The sequence below is a fragment of the Octopus bimaculoides genome, chromosome 2 (genome assembly GCF_046866305.1).
Source record: "Octopus bimaculoides isolate indiv1 chromosome 2, ASM4686630v1, whole genome shotgun sequence".
In the NCBI taxonomy this organism is placed as follows: domain Eukaryota; kingdom Metazoa; phylum Mollusca; class Cephalopoda; order Octopoda; family Octopodidae; genus Octopus; species Octopus bimaculoides.
In genome coordinates this window covers 58,200,099-58,217,704 of record NC_142929.1, presented here as the reverse complement: position 1 = coordinate 58,217,704, position 17,606 = coordinate 58,200,099, and the positions used below count along the sequence as shown (strand labels likewise).

At 39.9% G+C, this 17,606-nt stretch overlaps 1 protein-coding gene and 1 long non-coding RNA gene across 4 annotated transcripts in view; one reads left to right on the top strand and one right to left on the bottom strand.

The window, feature by feature from the left end:
* Nucleotides 1–17,606, top strand: part of LOC106871074 (long-chain fatty acid transport protein 6) — a 68,576-nt gene that overhangs the window by 30,094 nt on the left and 20,876 nt on the right. For all 3 annotated transcript variants that reach the window (XM_014917347.3, XM_089346056.1, XM_052977272.2), the window contains exons 4-7: nt 7,705–7,815; nt 12,221–12,445; nt 14,334–14,492; nt 16,830–16,954. In XM_014917347.3, the coding sequence (XP_014772833.1) occupies nt 7,705–7,815; nt 12,221–12,445; nt 14,334–14,492; nt 16,830–16,954 (620 nt within the window). The remainder of the gene's footprint in view (nt 1–7,704; nt 7,816–12,220; nt 12,446–14,333; nt 14,493–16,829; nt 16,955–17,606) is intronic.
* LOC149137075 (uncharacterized) overlaps nt 1–17,606 on the bottom strand; it is a 71,380-nt gene that overhangs the window by 47,519 nt on the left and 6,255 nt on the right. Inside the window, exon 2 of the long non-coding RNA XR_016239181.1 lies at nt 10,488–10,595. This is a non-coding gene — a long non-coding RNA (uncharacterized LOC149137075). The remainder of the gene's footprint in view (nt 1–10,487; nt 10,596–17,606) is intronic.

Genomic DNA, 17,606 nt, shown 5'->3' with positions numbered 1-17,606 from the left:
GTTCTGCAAGGTTCCTCACAGGCAAAGAACACAGGTACAAGATTTTCTGGGCAGGGAACACTGACGGGGTCGGGGGCGTAGGAATACTTCTAGCGGAGAAATGGGTGGATAAGGTAATCGAGGTCGTTAGAGTAAGTGACAGAGTACTTAAGATCAGATTAGTGCTTCATCATAGATTAGCTACTGTCATCTCAGCCTATGCACCTCAACCTGGGCTACCAGATGGTCTGAAAGACCAATTCTATGACACCCTCTTGCAAACTACCTCGTCGACGAGTGACAGGGACCTTCTCTTTGTGGCTGGAGACTTCAACGGTCATGTCGGACGTCGTGCTGGGGGCTTCCATGGCATACATGGAGGCTATGGCTTCGGTTCCCGCAACGAGGAGGGAACCAGACTGCTGGAGTTCTGTGATGCAACCAATCTTATGGTCTGCAATACCAACTTCAGGAAACCTGCCAGTCACCTAGTCACCTACCGCTCCGGCAGACACTCTAGCCAAATCGACTACATCCTCGCCAGAAATAGGGAAAGAGGGCGGCTTATAAATGCCAAAACTACCCTGGCGAAGAATGTACCCCACAACATAGATTAGTAGTTAGCGACTTTGGGATCAAGGCAAAATGGGTGCCCAGAATTAGACAGGCTTGGAGAAGAAGGGTGTGGAAGCTTAAAGACCCTGCAAACGGACAGAGACTTAGAGACAAGTTACTTGAAGCATTTAACGAAATAGAAGGGGATATAGCATCATACAACGTGGAAGACAATTGGAGATTTCTGCGGGACAACCTGTTGAAAGCCACCGACCAGATTTGTGGGTGGTGTAAGGTCCCCTCCCAACCCAGAGTAACGTGGTGGTGGAACAAGGAGGTAGACAGGGCTATTAGACAAAAGAAACAAGCTTGGAAGGACTGGAAGAACGGTGGTAGCAGGGAATTGTACCAATGTGCCAGAAGGGAGGCTAGGCGACAGGTTTATTTAGCCAGAGGGGAAGCAGATAAGGAAAGATTTGCCAATGTTCTGCGCCGTGAGGACCAAAGACTCGAGGTATTTCGGGTTGCAAGACAGTGTAGGAGAGAGAATAGTGATGTTGTAGGAGACAAATGTGTTCGCATGGATGATGGTACGCTTGCATTAAATGAGGATGCAAAGAAAGAGGTCTGGAGATGCCACTACGATAGATTGCTTAATAAAGAGAATGAATGGGAGAAAGAGAGCCTGCCTTATGTCGACCCAATAGAGGGACCAGCTATCCGAGTTGATAGTACCAGGGTAGATAAAGCAATTAAGAGTATGAAGACCGGGAAAGCCCCCGGCCCATCAGGAATCACTGCAGAGATGCTCAAAATATCTGGCAGTGTTGGCTATAGCCTAGTCACCCGTATTACGAACCAGGTGATACACGAAGGAGTCATACCCTATGACTGGTGTAGCAGCATCATAGTCAACTGCTACAAAGGTAAAGGGGACGCTTTAGATACAAATAATTACAGAGGCATCAAGCTGTTAGATCAGGTTATGAAAGTTACAGAGAGGGTCATAGCCCAACTAATTAGGGAGCGAATCAATTTAGATGAGATGCAGTTTGGGTTCGTGCCAGGTAAAAGCACTACTGATGCCTTATTTCTAGTGAGACAGTTGCAAGAGAAATACCTAGCCAAGGATAAACCTCTGTACCTGGCTTTCGTTGACATGGAGAAAGCCTTTGACAGGGTCCCCCGATCCCTTATCTGGTGGTCAATGAGGAAACTTGGGATAGAAGAATGGCTAGTGAGAGCTGTGCGAGCCATGTACAGAGATGCGGCCAGTAAGGTGAGGGTTGGAAATGAGTACAGCAATGAATTCCGGGTAGAGGTAGGGGTCCACCAAGGTTCCGTCCTCAGCCCCCTATTATTTACCATAGTCCTCCAGGCAATCACAGAGGAGTTCAAGACAGGTTGCCCCTGGGAGCTCCTCTATGCTGATGACCTTGCCCTAATTGCGGAGTCACTATCAGAACTAGAGGAGAAGTTTCAGGTGTGGAAGCAAGGTCTAGAATTGAAGGGCCTTAGAGTCAACCTAGCTAAAACCAAAATCCTAATAAGTAGGAAGGTAGATAAAACACAAACCCCTTCAGGTAGATGGCCCTGCTCAGTATGTAGAAAAGGAGTAGGTAGTAACTCTATAAGATGTACCCGGTGCAAGCTATGGACACATAAGAGGTGCAGCAACATCAAAGGCAGGTTAACTAGCAAGTTAGTTTTTGTTTGTGGCAGATGTTCAGGTGCAATAAAGACTGCAAACAAACAGGAAACAACTTCTATCTCATTCCAGGGTGAAAAACTAGAGGTAGTCGATAGCTTCCGCTATCTGGGCGACCAAGTTAGTAGTGGGGGTGGGTGCGCTGAAAGTGTAGCTGCTAGAATAAGAATAGCCTGGGCAAAGTTTAGAGAGCTCTTACCCCTGCTGGCGACAAAGGGACTCTCACTCAGAGTAAAAGGCAGACTGTATGACGCATGCGTACGAACAACCATGCTACATGGCAGTGAAACATGGGCTGTAACTGCTGAGGACATACGTAAGCTCGCAAGGAATGAAGCCAGTATGCTCCGTTGGATGTGTAATGTCAATGTGAATACCCGTCAGAGTGTAAGTATCTTGAGAGAAAAGCTGAACATTAGAAGCATCAGTTGTGGCGTGCAAGAGAGACGATTGCGCTGGTATGGACATGTGGTGAGAATGGAGGAGGATAGCTGCGTGAAAAAGTGCCACACCCTAACAGTTGAGGGAACCCGTGGAAGAGGTAGGCCCAGGAAGACCTGGGCTGAGGTGGTGAGGCAAGACCTTCGTACATTGGGCCTCACCGAGGCGATGACTACGGACCGAGACCTTTGGAAATGGGCTGTGCGTGAGAAGACCCGGCAAGCCAAGTAAGATCGTTGCCAGTGCCCCTGGACTGGTTCTTGTGCGGGTGGCACATGAGATGCACCATTTTGAGCGTGGCCGTTGCCAGTACCGCCTGACTGGCTCCTGTAGGATTTTCGAGCGAGATCGTTGCCAGTGCCCCTGGACTGGCTTGTGCGGGTGGCACATAAAAGACACCATTTCGAGCGTGGCCGTTTTCGTGCGGGTGACACGTAAAAGCACCCACTACACTCTCTGAGTGGTTGGCGTTAGGAAGGGCATCCAGCTGTAGAAACTCTGCCAAATCAGACTGGAGCCTGGTGTTGCCATCCGGTTTCACCAGTCCTCAGTCAAATCGTCCAACCCATGCTAGCATGGAAAGCGGACGTTAAACGATGATGATGATGATGATGATAACGTGTATTTATAAAGAGGGCAAATTTAGCCATTTCTCCGTAGATTGAAAAAAAGATGAACAACCTTAATCGATTTTCAAACATTATTGGGTTCTCATCAGAGGCGTAGTGGTTCAAACATGAAAAATAGAACTTATGTTGAGTCAGTCTCAATAAGTATAGATTTATTGATCGGAGAAAGTTACATAGTGACTGAACGTTCGAGAGTTTCGTGCAGAGGCACTTATCAAACTAATTAAATCAACGTTTTCTATATAAAACGAAAAAGCAGGACAGTATCGGAAACACATATAACGCAGATACTATTTTATATATACGCAGGAAGACTTTTGATTAATAATATGACAGAATTAAGGCAAGATAAAAAATGAAAGTCGTCAATATATAAGGCATTCTGCCTAAACTACGTCTTTAAGATACGATTTGTTAGTAGTAACGCTAAAAGGAAACTATTTCCTAAGGAAAGTAAAGATTTAATGAAAAGGTGAATCAAGACTAAAGTTGGAGTTGAAAAAAAAAAGCACTTACCCAGGCAGTGGTCAAGCAGCAAGACGCAGCAAGTTATAAAAAATTCGACAACGAGGTATCAAGAATGACCACCAAATTCAAAGGCGACGACGAACAAAATTGACATGACGATCAGTCGGACGCTGACACTCGTTGATGCTGCATCGAAGAGGCCAGGGAATAGAAGAAAGAAGACATGCACCCAACACCAGAGCTGAAGACACCCCCGAAAGGGGGGGGGGGCGCCACGTCAAAACGGTAGAGGAGTAGGGGCCGAAACCGGACGTGGTTCCTCCTGATGATGTCTTGAGCTAACTGGATCCTAATCCACCAAGGGAAGGTATGTCGGAAAAAAGTAATTCAACAACGCGGGTTGATGAACCGTAAGACGTGTGGCCAGAACCTCCTGGAAAATAACCATAGCGAGGGACATCCCACAGTTGAATTAGAATAGTCACAAACAGTGAAAGAAGACATGCACCCAACACCAGAGCTGAAGACACCTCCGAAAGGGGGTGGCCCCGCCACGTCAAAACGGTAAAGGAGTAGGGGCCGAAACCGGACGTGGTTCCTCCTGATGATGTCTTGAGCTAACTGGATCCTGTAAAGGAGCTGTTGTGGTAGCAGACCACGAAACAATGGTTGAAATTCCATTCCTTGAAGGGGTTTTATTTTTAGACTGGGGTCAAACGGTCGAATCCATTCAACCATGTTTTAAGTCTTTAGCAACACCAATTACAAAGAATTTGGGAGTGGTTCTGAAAGATGGAGAGAAGTATTGACAGACAGAAACTGGGTGGGAGCTGTCTTCAATAATTCAAGTAATGCTATATATTCAAAATTAACTATACATGCTGGTTTTGTTGTTGTTATTGTTGCTGCTACTGTTGTTATTGTCACTTATTTTTTTGTATTTTGATGCGACTTTCCTTCAGAAATTAGTGGTCCTAAACTCCCTAGGGAATTTTATGCCAGCTTCATCACTTTTATTTATTTATTTATTTATTTTTTCTTTGTTTTGAAACGAGATCGAAATAAACATTTTATACCGATAGATTTTAGACACTTTTTTTCTGAAACTGGTAAGATTATGTAGGGGGTGCAAATTTTGATCTTGCACCCCCTGAAAATTCTAGGGGGTGCAGGTGCACCCGCTGCACCCCCTGTTCCCGGGCCCTTGCTAATACTTACTTGATTTTTTTGGCTGTGCCAAAGAGGCACAGTTCTACTGGACGTTCTATTCTGATTTCCTTTATATTCCTCATCATACCATCTAATGTTTCCGGGGACCCAACAATAATTGGAATGATCTTCAACTTCTTCATTTTCCATAGCCGGGCTATTTTGTACTTAAGAGGGTTGTATTTATCTATTTTTTCACCTTCCTTCTTGACTATCTGTGGTTCAAAGGGGCATGCAACATCAACTATATAGCACGCAACATCAACTCTATAGCATGTGGTGCATCTTGTCAACCACCACTAGATCTGGTCTGTTATGCTCTAGCACTTGATCTTTTTAGAATAGGAAATCCATGAGGATTTTACTAGTCTCTGACTCCACCACTCTCTGCAGTTTGTGCTTTTTGTGCAGTTTCTAATGTAACATTTTCGATGCCTTATCATATCGCCACAACTCATAGTGGTTTTGGCCATATAGTTATTTTTTAGGGTTGTGTTTGTGTGTTTCCGTGTCTTTCAACATATAGACAATGTGACATAAACTTTAAAAAAAAATCACTTTCACTTTGAACAATTTACCTTAGTATGTGCATGACAATAAAATATTTTTATCTAACAAATACTTTACTGGCAGCATAGCAATGGGTAACCACCTAGTGCTTACATTATTGCAATGTTTTGCACATAAGCAAATAGATTTTATGCTATTTGTATCCATACTTTTGACTGGCTGTTGTGGATTCATTTCATAAGTGGAGGAGTATGTGAAACTGATGAGCAGAAATAACTGTGAAATATTGATATCTGTTGTTCTTATTCATTTCTAAAGTGATTCCATTTCACTTAACTTTGAAGTGTATTGTTTTTTTTTAGCACTACATCTTTACAGGGCATCTCTTTTAGATGATATACTGCAGCTTTTAAGCATTTAACAACATATATACATTAAGTATGCAATATTAATAATGTACATATTTTCATATATACCTACACACACACACGCACCACGCACAGGGAAGTCATTGCCTCAGTGAGGCCCAACATTCAAAGATCATCTTGTCCCATGTCTTCCTGTGTCTACCTCTTCCACAGTTAGAGATCAACACTTCTTTACACAACTGTCCTTATCCTAATGCACCGTTTTCTCTCTTGCACACCACATCGGATGCCTCTTATGCCCAACTTTATATATTAAGATATATACATGTATGTTTGTAGTATGTATGTATACTACATGCAAACAGAAAGAAAGCAAAGACCGAAAATTTTCACACAATGAATATTTAAGTATAGATATATGAACATTTATATATTAATAGATCAAACAAATAGAGTACAAAAGACAGAGAAAATGAAAGAGGAAGAAATTAGTCCAATGGCTGTTTCTGGGGTAGATCCATCATAATGTTGGTAGATGTAGTTCACCAAAAAATGCAGCCAGTAATGGAAACAGATAAACATTGATATATTGAACCTCCATCATCAGGGTAGAAAGAATCTTACATTTCAGATCATGATGCAGAAAAGTTTAAAGGTGGAATGTTTAAATGTGGAGAGCAAGCAGTATTGAAGGGAAGAAGTAGGAGGCTCTGTGGGGGTGTGGGAAATGTTGAGACAGGGAAGGATGAAAAGAGATAAGAGATTCAGTTCAGGAAGATGGAGGTGGGTTAACAATCAGGGTATTGAGAGAGGTAGTAGTAGTAGTAGATGTGGAGAGTTGGGAAATGAACGAGTGGGGTGGGATGGGTAGTCATTGAAGGTTAGTCAGTTGTTGGGTTTGTGAATAGATGTCAAAATTTAGGGATAATGGCTATAGAACTATGGGAAGTTGAGACAGTGAGAAAGTGGGAGGGCAATTATTAGAAGGAAGGAAAGGGTTTAATTCATAGATACTTATAGGGTGGCTAAGGGGGAATTCAAAGAAAGAAGTTAGATTGGTGGTGGAGGGAGATTACGAAGATATATGGAAAGCTATGAGAGAAGATAGAGATAAGTGGAAATGAATGACATACATTTTCAAGAATTACATAGTTAAAACAAAAATACATACATGCATGCACATGCATACATACAAAAATACATACATACATGGATTTGTGTTTGCCAGGAGAGAACCTTGGTAATAATGAAGCCCACTATTTGGAATAATTTTAAGGGCTCTAATTGAGTATTGAAAGGGGTGCAATGGGGCAGTGATGTATTCTTGATATGAAGAGTATTTCTGTTTCCTCGCTGTTGAAGAAGACAAGATTGGCATATGCCCATTGCAAGATGTTTTTGTAGTCATTGTTCATGCAGTCTGTATGTGTTTGGTGTATTATGTCTAAGTTACAAGTGGGTAATGTATGGTTGGAGGATGTAAGGAATGAATGGGGAGTAGCATGATCTTCATAAGAATGGGTGTTTCTAGATGTGGTAGCAACTAAGTGATTGATGTATAGAAGGAAGAGAATGGGAGACAATCCTTAACCCTGGAACACTCTGGAATTGTTAAAATCAAGGACAGAAATAGTTCTATCAACACACACACATATCTACTATGTCTCACTAACACATTCATTCTACTAACATTCCATCCAATCTTTCTTCCCCAGAACTCATTTACCTATAGATGCAGCTGTTTGAAAGAGATGGTGCGTCTGTTCTATAACCAGGAAAGCCACCATACATTGTATGTTTTAACAGTGATTCTAAAAGTATTCATTTTATTTTGCAGGTCTTATAAGAGTTGGCTTGATACCTTCATTATTGAACTTTAATGTTCAGGGCAAGGGTTTGGTTCATTGCATCAAAGTCTGTGAACCTGTTTGCATCATTGCTGATAGTGGTAAGCCTTCTTTTATTTTATCCCCTTTTTTATTTTTTTGTTTTGTTTTTACTTGTTTCAGTTACTGGACTGCAGCCATGCAGGGCTACAACTTTGAGGGGCTCAGCTGGACAAATTGACTCCAGTTATAATTTTTTATTTTAAGCCAGGGACATGTCCAAACCAGTACCAGATGTCAAGCAGTTGTAGGGTTAAACACAATACAATCAGAAAAAGACACACACAGGGACCTATACTTATACATATATATCTATCTTTGTACACACACACACACACACACACACGCATATATATATGTCTACACACACACACACACACGCACAGAGGCAAAGGTATGGTTGTGTGGTAAGAAGCTTGCTTTCCAATCACATGGTTCCAGGTTCAACTCCACTGCATGGTACCTTGGGCAAGTGGCTTGGGCTGACCATATTTTGCTATTTTATTATAGTTTTAGCTATAAAAAGAAAATGAAAAGGAAATGTAGACACTTGATATGGCTGTAAAAATTTATTTTGTATTTGACCTCATTTCACCCTTAGCTTTAACACTAGAAGGATCGAGTGCATCAACTGATGCATTTTGAAATCTTAATTGCACACATTTCAAAATCTATTGTGGATTTTGATATCATGGTGATTGACTTTCAATAGTTTTATGATATCTGTAGTTCTTATATGAAATAAACCTCCCTGTGTGTGTGTGTGTGTGTGTGTGTGTGTGTGTGCATTCGGTTTTCACCCAGAAACAGTTGCACGAATTGCTTCCATACATGGGATGCATAAATGATTTGACCTTGGATACATAATAGGCTTTTGAGATTATTTTTTTTTATCAAAAATAAATAATATTGCTTTAAATATTGAGTCAGTTCTTTAAAAAGGTTTTTCAATGTCAACTTCCAGTATTGGCTTAGCAATGGCAAAATTTTCCATTTTCACTTGTAAAATCTCTCACTCACTATTTTAATGTTTTCATTTTAAGTTTTAATTCGCTATTTGCAAACAGCTACGATAAATTACTGAAAGAAATATTTACTAAGTTCATAAATTTCGCTTGAACCTGCACACTTCGTTAATTTCTGTAAAAAGTTTTTATTTATTTACTTTTTGCGTGCTGTGTTCAGCTCTATGTTTTGTAGTCAGTCACTTACGCACACACGTGTTTTTATATGTATGTTTGTATTCATTTATGTATGTGTGTGTGTGTGTGTTTATGTATATGTGTGTGAGAGAGAGAGAGTGAAGGGGTGTGTTGTCATATATATGTATATATATAAATACATATGCATACATCTTTTTACTTGTTTCAGTCATTTGACTGCAGCCATGCTGGAGCATTGCCTTTAGCCGAGCAAATCGACCCTAGGACTTATTCTTTGTAAGCCTAGTACTTATTCTATCGGGCTCTTTTGCCGAACTGCCAAGTTACAGGGACGTAAACACACCAGCATCGGTTGTCAAGCGATGTTGGGGGGACAAACACAGACACAAACATATACACACACATACATATATATATATACAACGGTCTTCTTTCAGTTTCCATCTACCAAATCCATTCACAAGGCTTTGATCAGCCCGATGCTATAGTAGAAGACACTTGCCCAAGGTGCCACGCAGTGGGACTGAACCCATGACCATGCTGCTGGTAAGCAAGCTACTTACCATACAGCCACTCCTGCGCCTATGTATGTATGTATGCATGTGTGTGTGTGTGTGTGTGTGTGTGTGTGTGTGTGTGTGAGGGAGAGAGAGAGTGATGTCTAAGTGTCATTCTCTCTCATTTACTCTTTCTTACACACAGGCACACATACATACAAAAAATGATGTATGCATATGTATTTATGTATGTACGTATACATGACAACACATCTCTTCACTTACTCTCTCTCACTCATCCATTTCATCTGATGTTTGAAACTGTATATGTGTGTGTGTGTGTGTGTGTGTGTGTGTGTGTGCATGCATGCATGCATGTGGCATTCCACAATTGCCATTTATTGCAATCACTTTTGTGAAGATATTCACAAAACTCTTTTTTTCATTTAATCCTCGTTTTAATTTCCAAAAAAGTTTCCCAAGATGTAGATGATCAGTATTCTACTATGAAGCAAAGAGAATTACAGGTAGCCAGAGTCAATGCTGACGTCTGTAACTCTGCTAACTCTATTAAGTATGTTTGCAAATATATAAACAAAGATTTCAATGCTGCAACATACGCTCTTATGCAGAATGGCAGTCAGCAGATAAATAAAAATGAAGAAGATGCACAATATGACAGAGGAAAATACATCAGTACCAAGGAGGGTTTTAGGTGCATCTTCAATTTTCCCATTCATCAGAGGCACTCAGCCATCATTCATCTGAGTGTCCATCTAGAGAATGGCCACAGGGTTATCTACAAAACAAACAGCCTTGCAACAAGCACTTTCTCAAAAAGAAACAACCTTTACTGCCTTTTTTAAGTTGTGGCAAGTAGATAAAGATGCAAGAAAACTCATTTACCCACAATTACCCAAGTATTACACCTGGTGAAACAATAAATGGTACAAGAGGAAACGTGGGTCTGACACTCTTGCAAGAGTCAAGTGGCTCCTTTTGCATGAAGTATGTGATCCCAAATCATTCCAAGATTCAATAAATTTATATATTTAATAAATAAAGGCTTTCTACCTCTCATTTTCTTTTTCTTTTTTTCCCTTTCAAATTGAAAAACATCTTTGCATCAATTCACGCATTCTGGTCCTTCTTGAGTTAAGGATGAAACTGCGAGTCCTAGAACTGAAAGTAGGTCAAAGTGTATATCTCAGTGTTTCGTATAACAACTAGATGCAAAATGAAATTATATTAAAATAAGTTAAAATGAATTAAATCTTATCAAATTAAGCCTGGTATTTACTCTCTAGGTCTCTTTTGACAAATTGTTATATACATATATAAGATGGGATTCTTTCAGTTTATCCGTCTACCAAATCCGTGTGTGAGGCTTTGGTCAGACTAGAGCTGTCGTAGAAGACACTTGCTCAAGGTGTCTCACAGTTGGACTGAACCTAAGACTACATGATTAGGAAGCAAATTTCTTAACCACATAACCATGTTAATGTTTATATTTGAAATTAATAATTGTTTTAATTGATATTCTCCAAGCAATTAGTAAAACTGTTATCAGGTGACCAGTTTTCTATATCACATGTGGTTGATCTTATAGTATTTGTATTTAGTACGTAGAATGCTCTACTAAGATAAACCTTCCTCAGACATCATCATTGTCATCGTCGTCATAATCATCATCATTATCATCATTATCATCATTTAACATCTGCCTTCCTTGCTAGCATGGCATGGATTGTTTGATAAGATTTGATGTGCCACAGGAGTGAGCCACACTCAAGTGTCTGCTTTGGCATAGTTTCTATGGTGAGATGCCTTTCTTAGCGTCAATCACTCTACAAAGTGTACTGGGTGCATTTTTCATTGCACTTGCACCAAGTAACTCACAAGACAAAAAGAAAAATGTTTCCTTGATTGAGTGTGTGTGTGTGTGTGTGTGTGTGATTGGTAGATTGGAGAAATCCTAGAGCATTGGTGAAAACCATCATCATCATTGCCATTGTCGTCATCATCATCATCATCATCCTTATTGTTTTAGTGTCCACTTTTCAATTCTGGCATGGGTCAGATAGAGTTTTACTGAGACAGATTTTTCTATGGCCTGATGCTCTTCTTGCTAATTCTTACCTGTTTTCAAGCAAGGTAATATTTCCCATTTTCCCATGGTCAGACATATTTTCAAACAATATTACGAATGAATGACAGTCATTATAACAATCATGCTGTGTCGAGACAAGGATTCACAAACATACACACACATACATGATGATGATGGTAATGATGATAATGAAGACGGTACTGGTGGTGATGGCTGGTCTTCATGTCTGAAGATTATGAAGAAGATAGGCCAGCCTTCAAGTGGCTATGTAAATCAAAGAAGCAGGGTTGATATAAACTCACATTTCTAAGCCATTCACTTTTGATGATAGGTCTTTATGCCAAAAATGTATAAAGGGGCTCAACTTCACTTTTCACATTGGAACACTTTTCATTTTCATTTTCTTTTTATAGCTAAAACTATAGTAAAATAGTAAAATATGTTAGCCACGCATAAATAAATTCAGTTCACTTTGAACCCCATTTACTGCTTAGTTGAAAATAGCTGGTTTCAAATGCGACTGCATCTTCTCTATGCACCAGAAACACACGTCTTTGTAATTCTTATACACACACACACACACGCATCTCTCCTTCTTCATTATTCGTTATTTTACTTCATTGCTACAATGCTTCAAGCGAACTACAATACTCTACTCTATGTGTAAAATTATCTATTGAAAATAATCTGTTTTCAGATCCTAATATGCAACGGAACTTACAACATGTCTATCCTGAATTGAACAATATTCCAGTTTATATAATTCAATCATATGAAATGTTTTATCCTCCACTTGAAATTTCTTGGATTGATTTTGATGAAATTTTGGCTACATCTTCTGACGCTCCAATTAACCCCGAAATAGCTAATTCGATTGGTTCTTTAAAATGTGCCATGTATATTTACACTTCTGGAACAACAGGTAAATAATAATTGCTTTTGTTTTTTGATGTATGTATGTATGTTTGAAAGTATCAAATGTTGCTGTTTGCATCATCCATATTTGTAAATGCTGTGGAGGCGCAATGGCCCAGTGGTTAGGGCAGTGGTCATGATTCTCAGACTGAGTGTTGTGTGTGTTTATTGAGCGAAAACACCTAAAGCTCCACGAGGCTCCGGCAGGGGATGGTGGCGAACCCTGCTGTACTCTTTCACCACATCTTTCTCTCACTCTTTCTTCCTGTTTCTGTTGTGCCTGTAATTCAAAGGGCCAGCCTTGTCACACTGTGTCACACTGAATATCCCCGAGAACTACGTTAAGGGTACACGTGTCTGTGGAGTGCTCAGCCACTTGCATGTTAATTTCACGAGCAGGCTGTTCCGTTGATCGGATCAACTGGAACCCTCGACGTCGTAAGCGATGGAGTGCCAACAACGCCAAATTTGTAAATGCTGGTGAAGACATGTGATCTTGTGGTTAGAGTGTTGCATTCTTGATTATAAGATTGTGATTTCAATTCCTGGACCAGGACTGTGAGTTGTTTTTGAGCAAGACATTTCATTTCACATTACTCCATTCCGCTCCCCTGTAAATGAGTTACTCTGCGATGGACTAACATTCTCTTCAGTGAGAATGTGGTGTTCTCAGTCTCTAACATGCCATAGGCCTGCTTACATAGCCAGGTGGGTGGCATCATTTGAAAGCTATAACTATATGAAAAAGAACATTGTAACCAGCAGCAAATCACAACACCTGATTGTCTGTAAATGCTGTTTAGAACAGGTAAATTCCAGGCTATTTTAAGTAAGCAACACATGCTTGATTCAGTGTTACCTCACTTCATTCATACCCTCCACCTTTGATTTCTCTCCAAAGATTGGGTATATTTTATAATAGAACAGTCATTTATATATCACAGGATCTAATGTTTTGTTGTTCTAGAGCACACAATACTGGCTTTGTCTATGTACTTCATTAGTGTTTCCAGTTACATTGCTTTGCTTAAGGTTTTGGTTTGGTGTTTATCACTAGTTTCCTTTATGTCACCAGATTGACTTCAGTAATCTTTAAGAGAGCTTCAACTGTGTTCAGACAAACACACACACACACACACACGACGGGCTTCTGTCAGTTTCATTTACAAGGCTTTGCTTGGTTCATGGCTGTACAAGACACTTGCCCAAGGTGCAATGTATTGAAACTGAATCCAGAACCAATGATTGAGAAGCAAACTTCTTACCACGCAACCATGTCAGTGCCTATAAGGCAGACAGACAGTTGACTAGCTGGCTGGCTGGCTGGCTGGCTGGCTGGCTGGCTGGCTGGCTGGCTGGCTGGCTGGTGTGTATGCACTATTCTTGTATGAGAATAATAAATTTGTACTCTGCAAAAGTATAGAGTAACATAAAAGTATACAGTGGGTGGTTGGTTGGTTGGTTGGTTTGCTGGTCGGTTGGTTGGTTTGTTGGTCGGTTGGCTGGTTGGTTGGTCGGTAGTTAGTTAGTTAGTTAGTTACAGGAAGATAGATATAGATAGATAGATAGTTTGATACAGAAAGATAGATAAAAATAGATAGTTTGATAGTTAGATACAGAAAGATAGATATAGATAGATAGTTTGATAGTTAAATATAGATTGATAAATAAATATAGATAGATCGATAGGCAGATATAGATATTGATAGATATAGATAGAGTGATAAGCAGATATAGATATTGATAGATATAGATAGATACACATAGATTTTAGATAAATATAGATATAGATAGATTGGTAGATAAATATAGATAGATAGATAGACAGATAGATAAAGAGATTATTGCTTGTTCCTTATCTCTTCCTATATATTTGCTCATTGTCTCAATTAAAGGACTGCCCAAGCCATGTGTTCTTACACATGTGAAATGTCTCATGGTTTGTATAATAGCTGACTTACTACAGATCACTCAACATGATATCATCTATAACACGCTGCCCTTCTACCACACATCTGGGCTTTTTCTTGGAATGTTTTTGAATATTCATGTTGGTAAGTAAATCAAACACTATTTTTCATCTGTATGTCAAATATTTTTGTATTAGCCTATACTCATACTTACAAGTGCTAATAATGCACATCTCCAGAGTCTCTGATTTCTTTCCATATGACATATTATCATCATCATCATCATCATCATAATGTCCACTTTTCCATGCTTGCATGGTCAGATGGAATTTGATGAGGTGGATTTTTCTATGGCCAGATGCTCTTCCTGTGACGAACACTCACCTGTTTCCGAGAAAGGTAGTATTCCCCCTCCCCACCCATGATGAGACATTTTTCATGGAAGGTTAGATATGAAGGACACCGCTTGCATGATGGTGAAACTCATTTACAATCATCACATGATGTCAATGCAAGGAAACAATTACATATGCATGCATGAACACACACACACACACACACACACACGCACACACATGCACGCACACACACACACACACATTCACACATACTACAGATTTCTTTTTAGTCTCTGTGAACCAAATTCACTCATACAAGGTTTTGGTTAGCCCAGGGCTATAGTAGAAGACACTTGCCCAAGGTGCCACACAGTGGGACTGAACCTGAAGTCATGTGGTTAGGAAGTAGAATTTTATACCACACAGTCATGTCTGCATCTGTAATAATAATCAAAATATCCTTGAGTGTGCATATATATATATATATATATATATATGTGTGTGTGTGTGTGTGTGTGTGTGTGTGTGTGCAGAAGTGGCTGTGTGGTAAGGTAGCTTGCTTCCTAGCCACATGGTTCTGGGTTCAGTTCCAAGTGTCTTCTACTATAGCCTCGGGCTGACCAAAGCCTTGTGAGTAGACTTCGTAGATGGAAACTGAAAGACGCCTGTCATTATATGTATATGTGAGTCTGCATTTGTCCCCTCACCATCGCTTGACGACCAGTGTTGGTATGTTTACATCCCTGTAACTTAGTAGTTCGGCAAAAGAGACTGATAGAATAAGTACTAGGCTTACATAAAATAAATCCTGAGGTTGACTTGTTCGACTAAAGGCAGTGCTCCAGTATGGCCACAGTCTAATGACTGAAACAAATAAAAGAACATACACACACACACACACATATTTGGTTTCTTAAATGACCAATCACAGAGCTTTTTCCTGCTTTTTTTAATGTGGACGATTCCCACTGCCACAGCATTATATCTTTTTGAGTATCAGAACTTTGTTGATGTTTTGTTTCTTTTTCACAAAAAATAACAAAATGTTTCAAAAAATTAATGAGAAACTAAAAACTGATATATGTGTGTGTGAGAGTGTGTTAATTTAAATGCAATGAAGTCGTTCACCGTTTAGCGTCCGCTTTCCATGCTAGCATGGGTTGGACGATTTGACTGAGGACTGGAGAACCAGATGGCTACACGAGGCTCCAATCTGATTTGGCAGAGTTTCTACAGCTGGATGCCCTTCCTAACGCCAACCACTCCGAGAGTGTAGTGGGTGCTTTTACGTGCCACCGGCATGAAGGCCAGTCAGGTAGTACTGGCAATGGCCATGCTCAAAATGGTGTATTTTACGTGCCACCTGCACAGGAGCCAGTCCAGCGGCACAGGCACGATCTCGCGTGTTTAAATCATATATATGTTTAGTTTGGTTAAATGGAACGATGCCCTGGAGAACCAGCCCCCAACCAGCATCCAAAGTACACAAGTGCATTGGTGCTGGGTGATCAGTCACAATGGGAGACAAAATCCAAATTAGGCAAAGACAGCTTGTCCCTAGATCCTGTGAAACTCTAGATGAGAAAGCACAAGAGGCCTACAACCATCAAGCCTGAGACTGATTGCAACAAGTCAATGAGGGCTTGGTTGAAGAGGAAAGTGCACAACATAACTAAGTCTACTCTGCCTTTGATCTTCTTGGGGGTCAATGAAGTAAGTACCAGTCGAACACTGGGGTTGATGTAATTGACTAGTTCCCTCCCACCAAATTTCAGGCTTTGTTCCTATAATGGAAAAAAAAATTATTGTTAAGGTGGCAAGCTGGCAGAACAATTACCATGCCATGCCCACCTTCGTGTCTTGAGTTCAAATTCTGCCAAGTCAACTTTACTTTTCATCTTCTTTGGTCAATGAAATAAATACTAGCTGAGCACTGGAATCTATGTAACTGGTTATTCTCCTTACCTCAAATTTCGGCCCTTTTGTCTATAGTAGACAGAATTATTACTACTATTACTATTATTAAATTTTTCTTACTACTACAACTACTACTACTACCACCACCACCACCATGCTGCTGCTGCTACTCCTCCTCCTCCTCCTCCTCCTACTACTACTACTACTACTTTTTGTATCTTCACAGGTGCAACTACTGTAGTGAAAAGAAAATTCTCTGCATCTACATTCTGGGAAGATATCAAGAAATACAATGTCACTGGTGTAATTTATATTGGTGAATTATGTCGTTTTGTATTGGCTCAGCACAACGTAAGATGTCAGAAGTGTTTCACTATGGAATATTTGTTCAACTGTTTTGTCACCAAATTTCTATTGGAATACACTGCCTTTGTTTCAATTAATTTTTTAAAATGTTGAAGTTCATAAAGTAACTTTGTCGTTATTAGGTTCATGTAAGGCGGTGAGCTGGCAGAATCGTTAGCGTGCTGGGCAAAATGCTTAGAGGCATTTTGTCTGTCTTTACATTCTGGGTTCAAATTCCGCTGAGGTCGTCTTTCCCTTTCGTCCTTACAGGATCAGTAAAGTAAATACCAGTTGAGTACTGGGGTTGATGTAATTGACTTATCCCCTCCATTGAACTTGCTTGTACCAAAATTTGAAATCATAATTAAGTTCATATTTGGTACACAAATTAACACAAAAATTAAATGGAAGATTTAAAATTTAAATCAGTTTAAAACAGAAAGATTTTGGTCATAGAACCAAGAACAATTTCAAATGGGTTGGTATTGGAGGAGGTCAAGTAATACTTTTAATATAAGTTACAAGTAAAAAAACACCTGCGTTGCAGAGCAAACCTAAGTTCACAAAAACCTGAGTCAATGACTGAGTAAATGTGACTTACTGTTAAAATCATTTTGTTTTACTTACTCCTGTAACTCTTTGGCATTTAATCCGACTG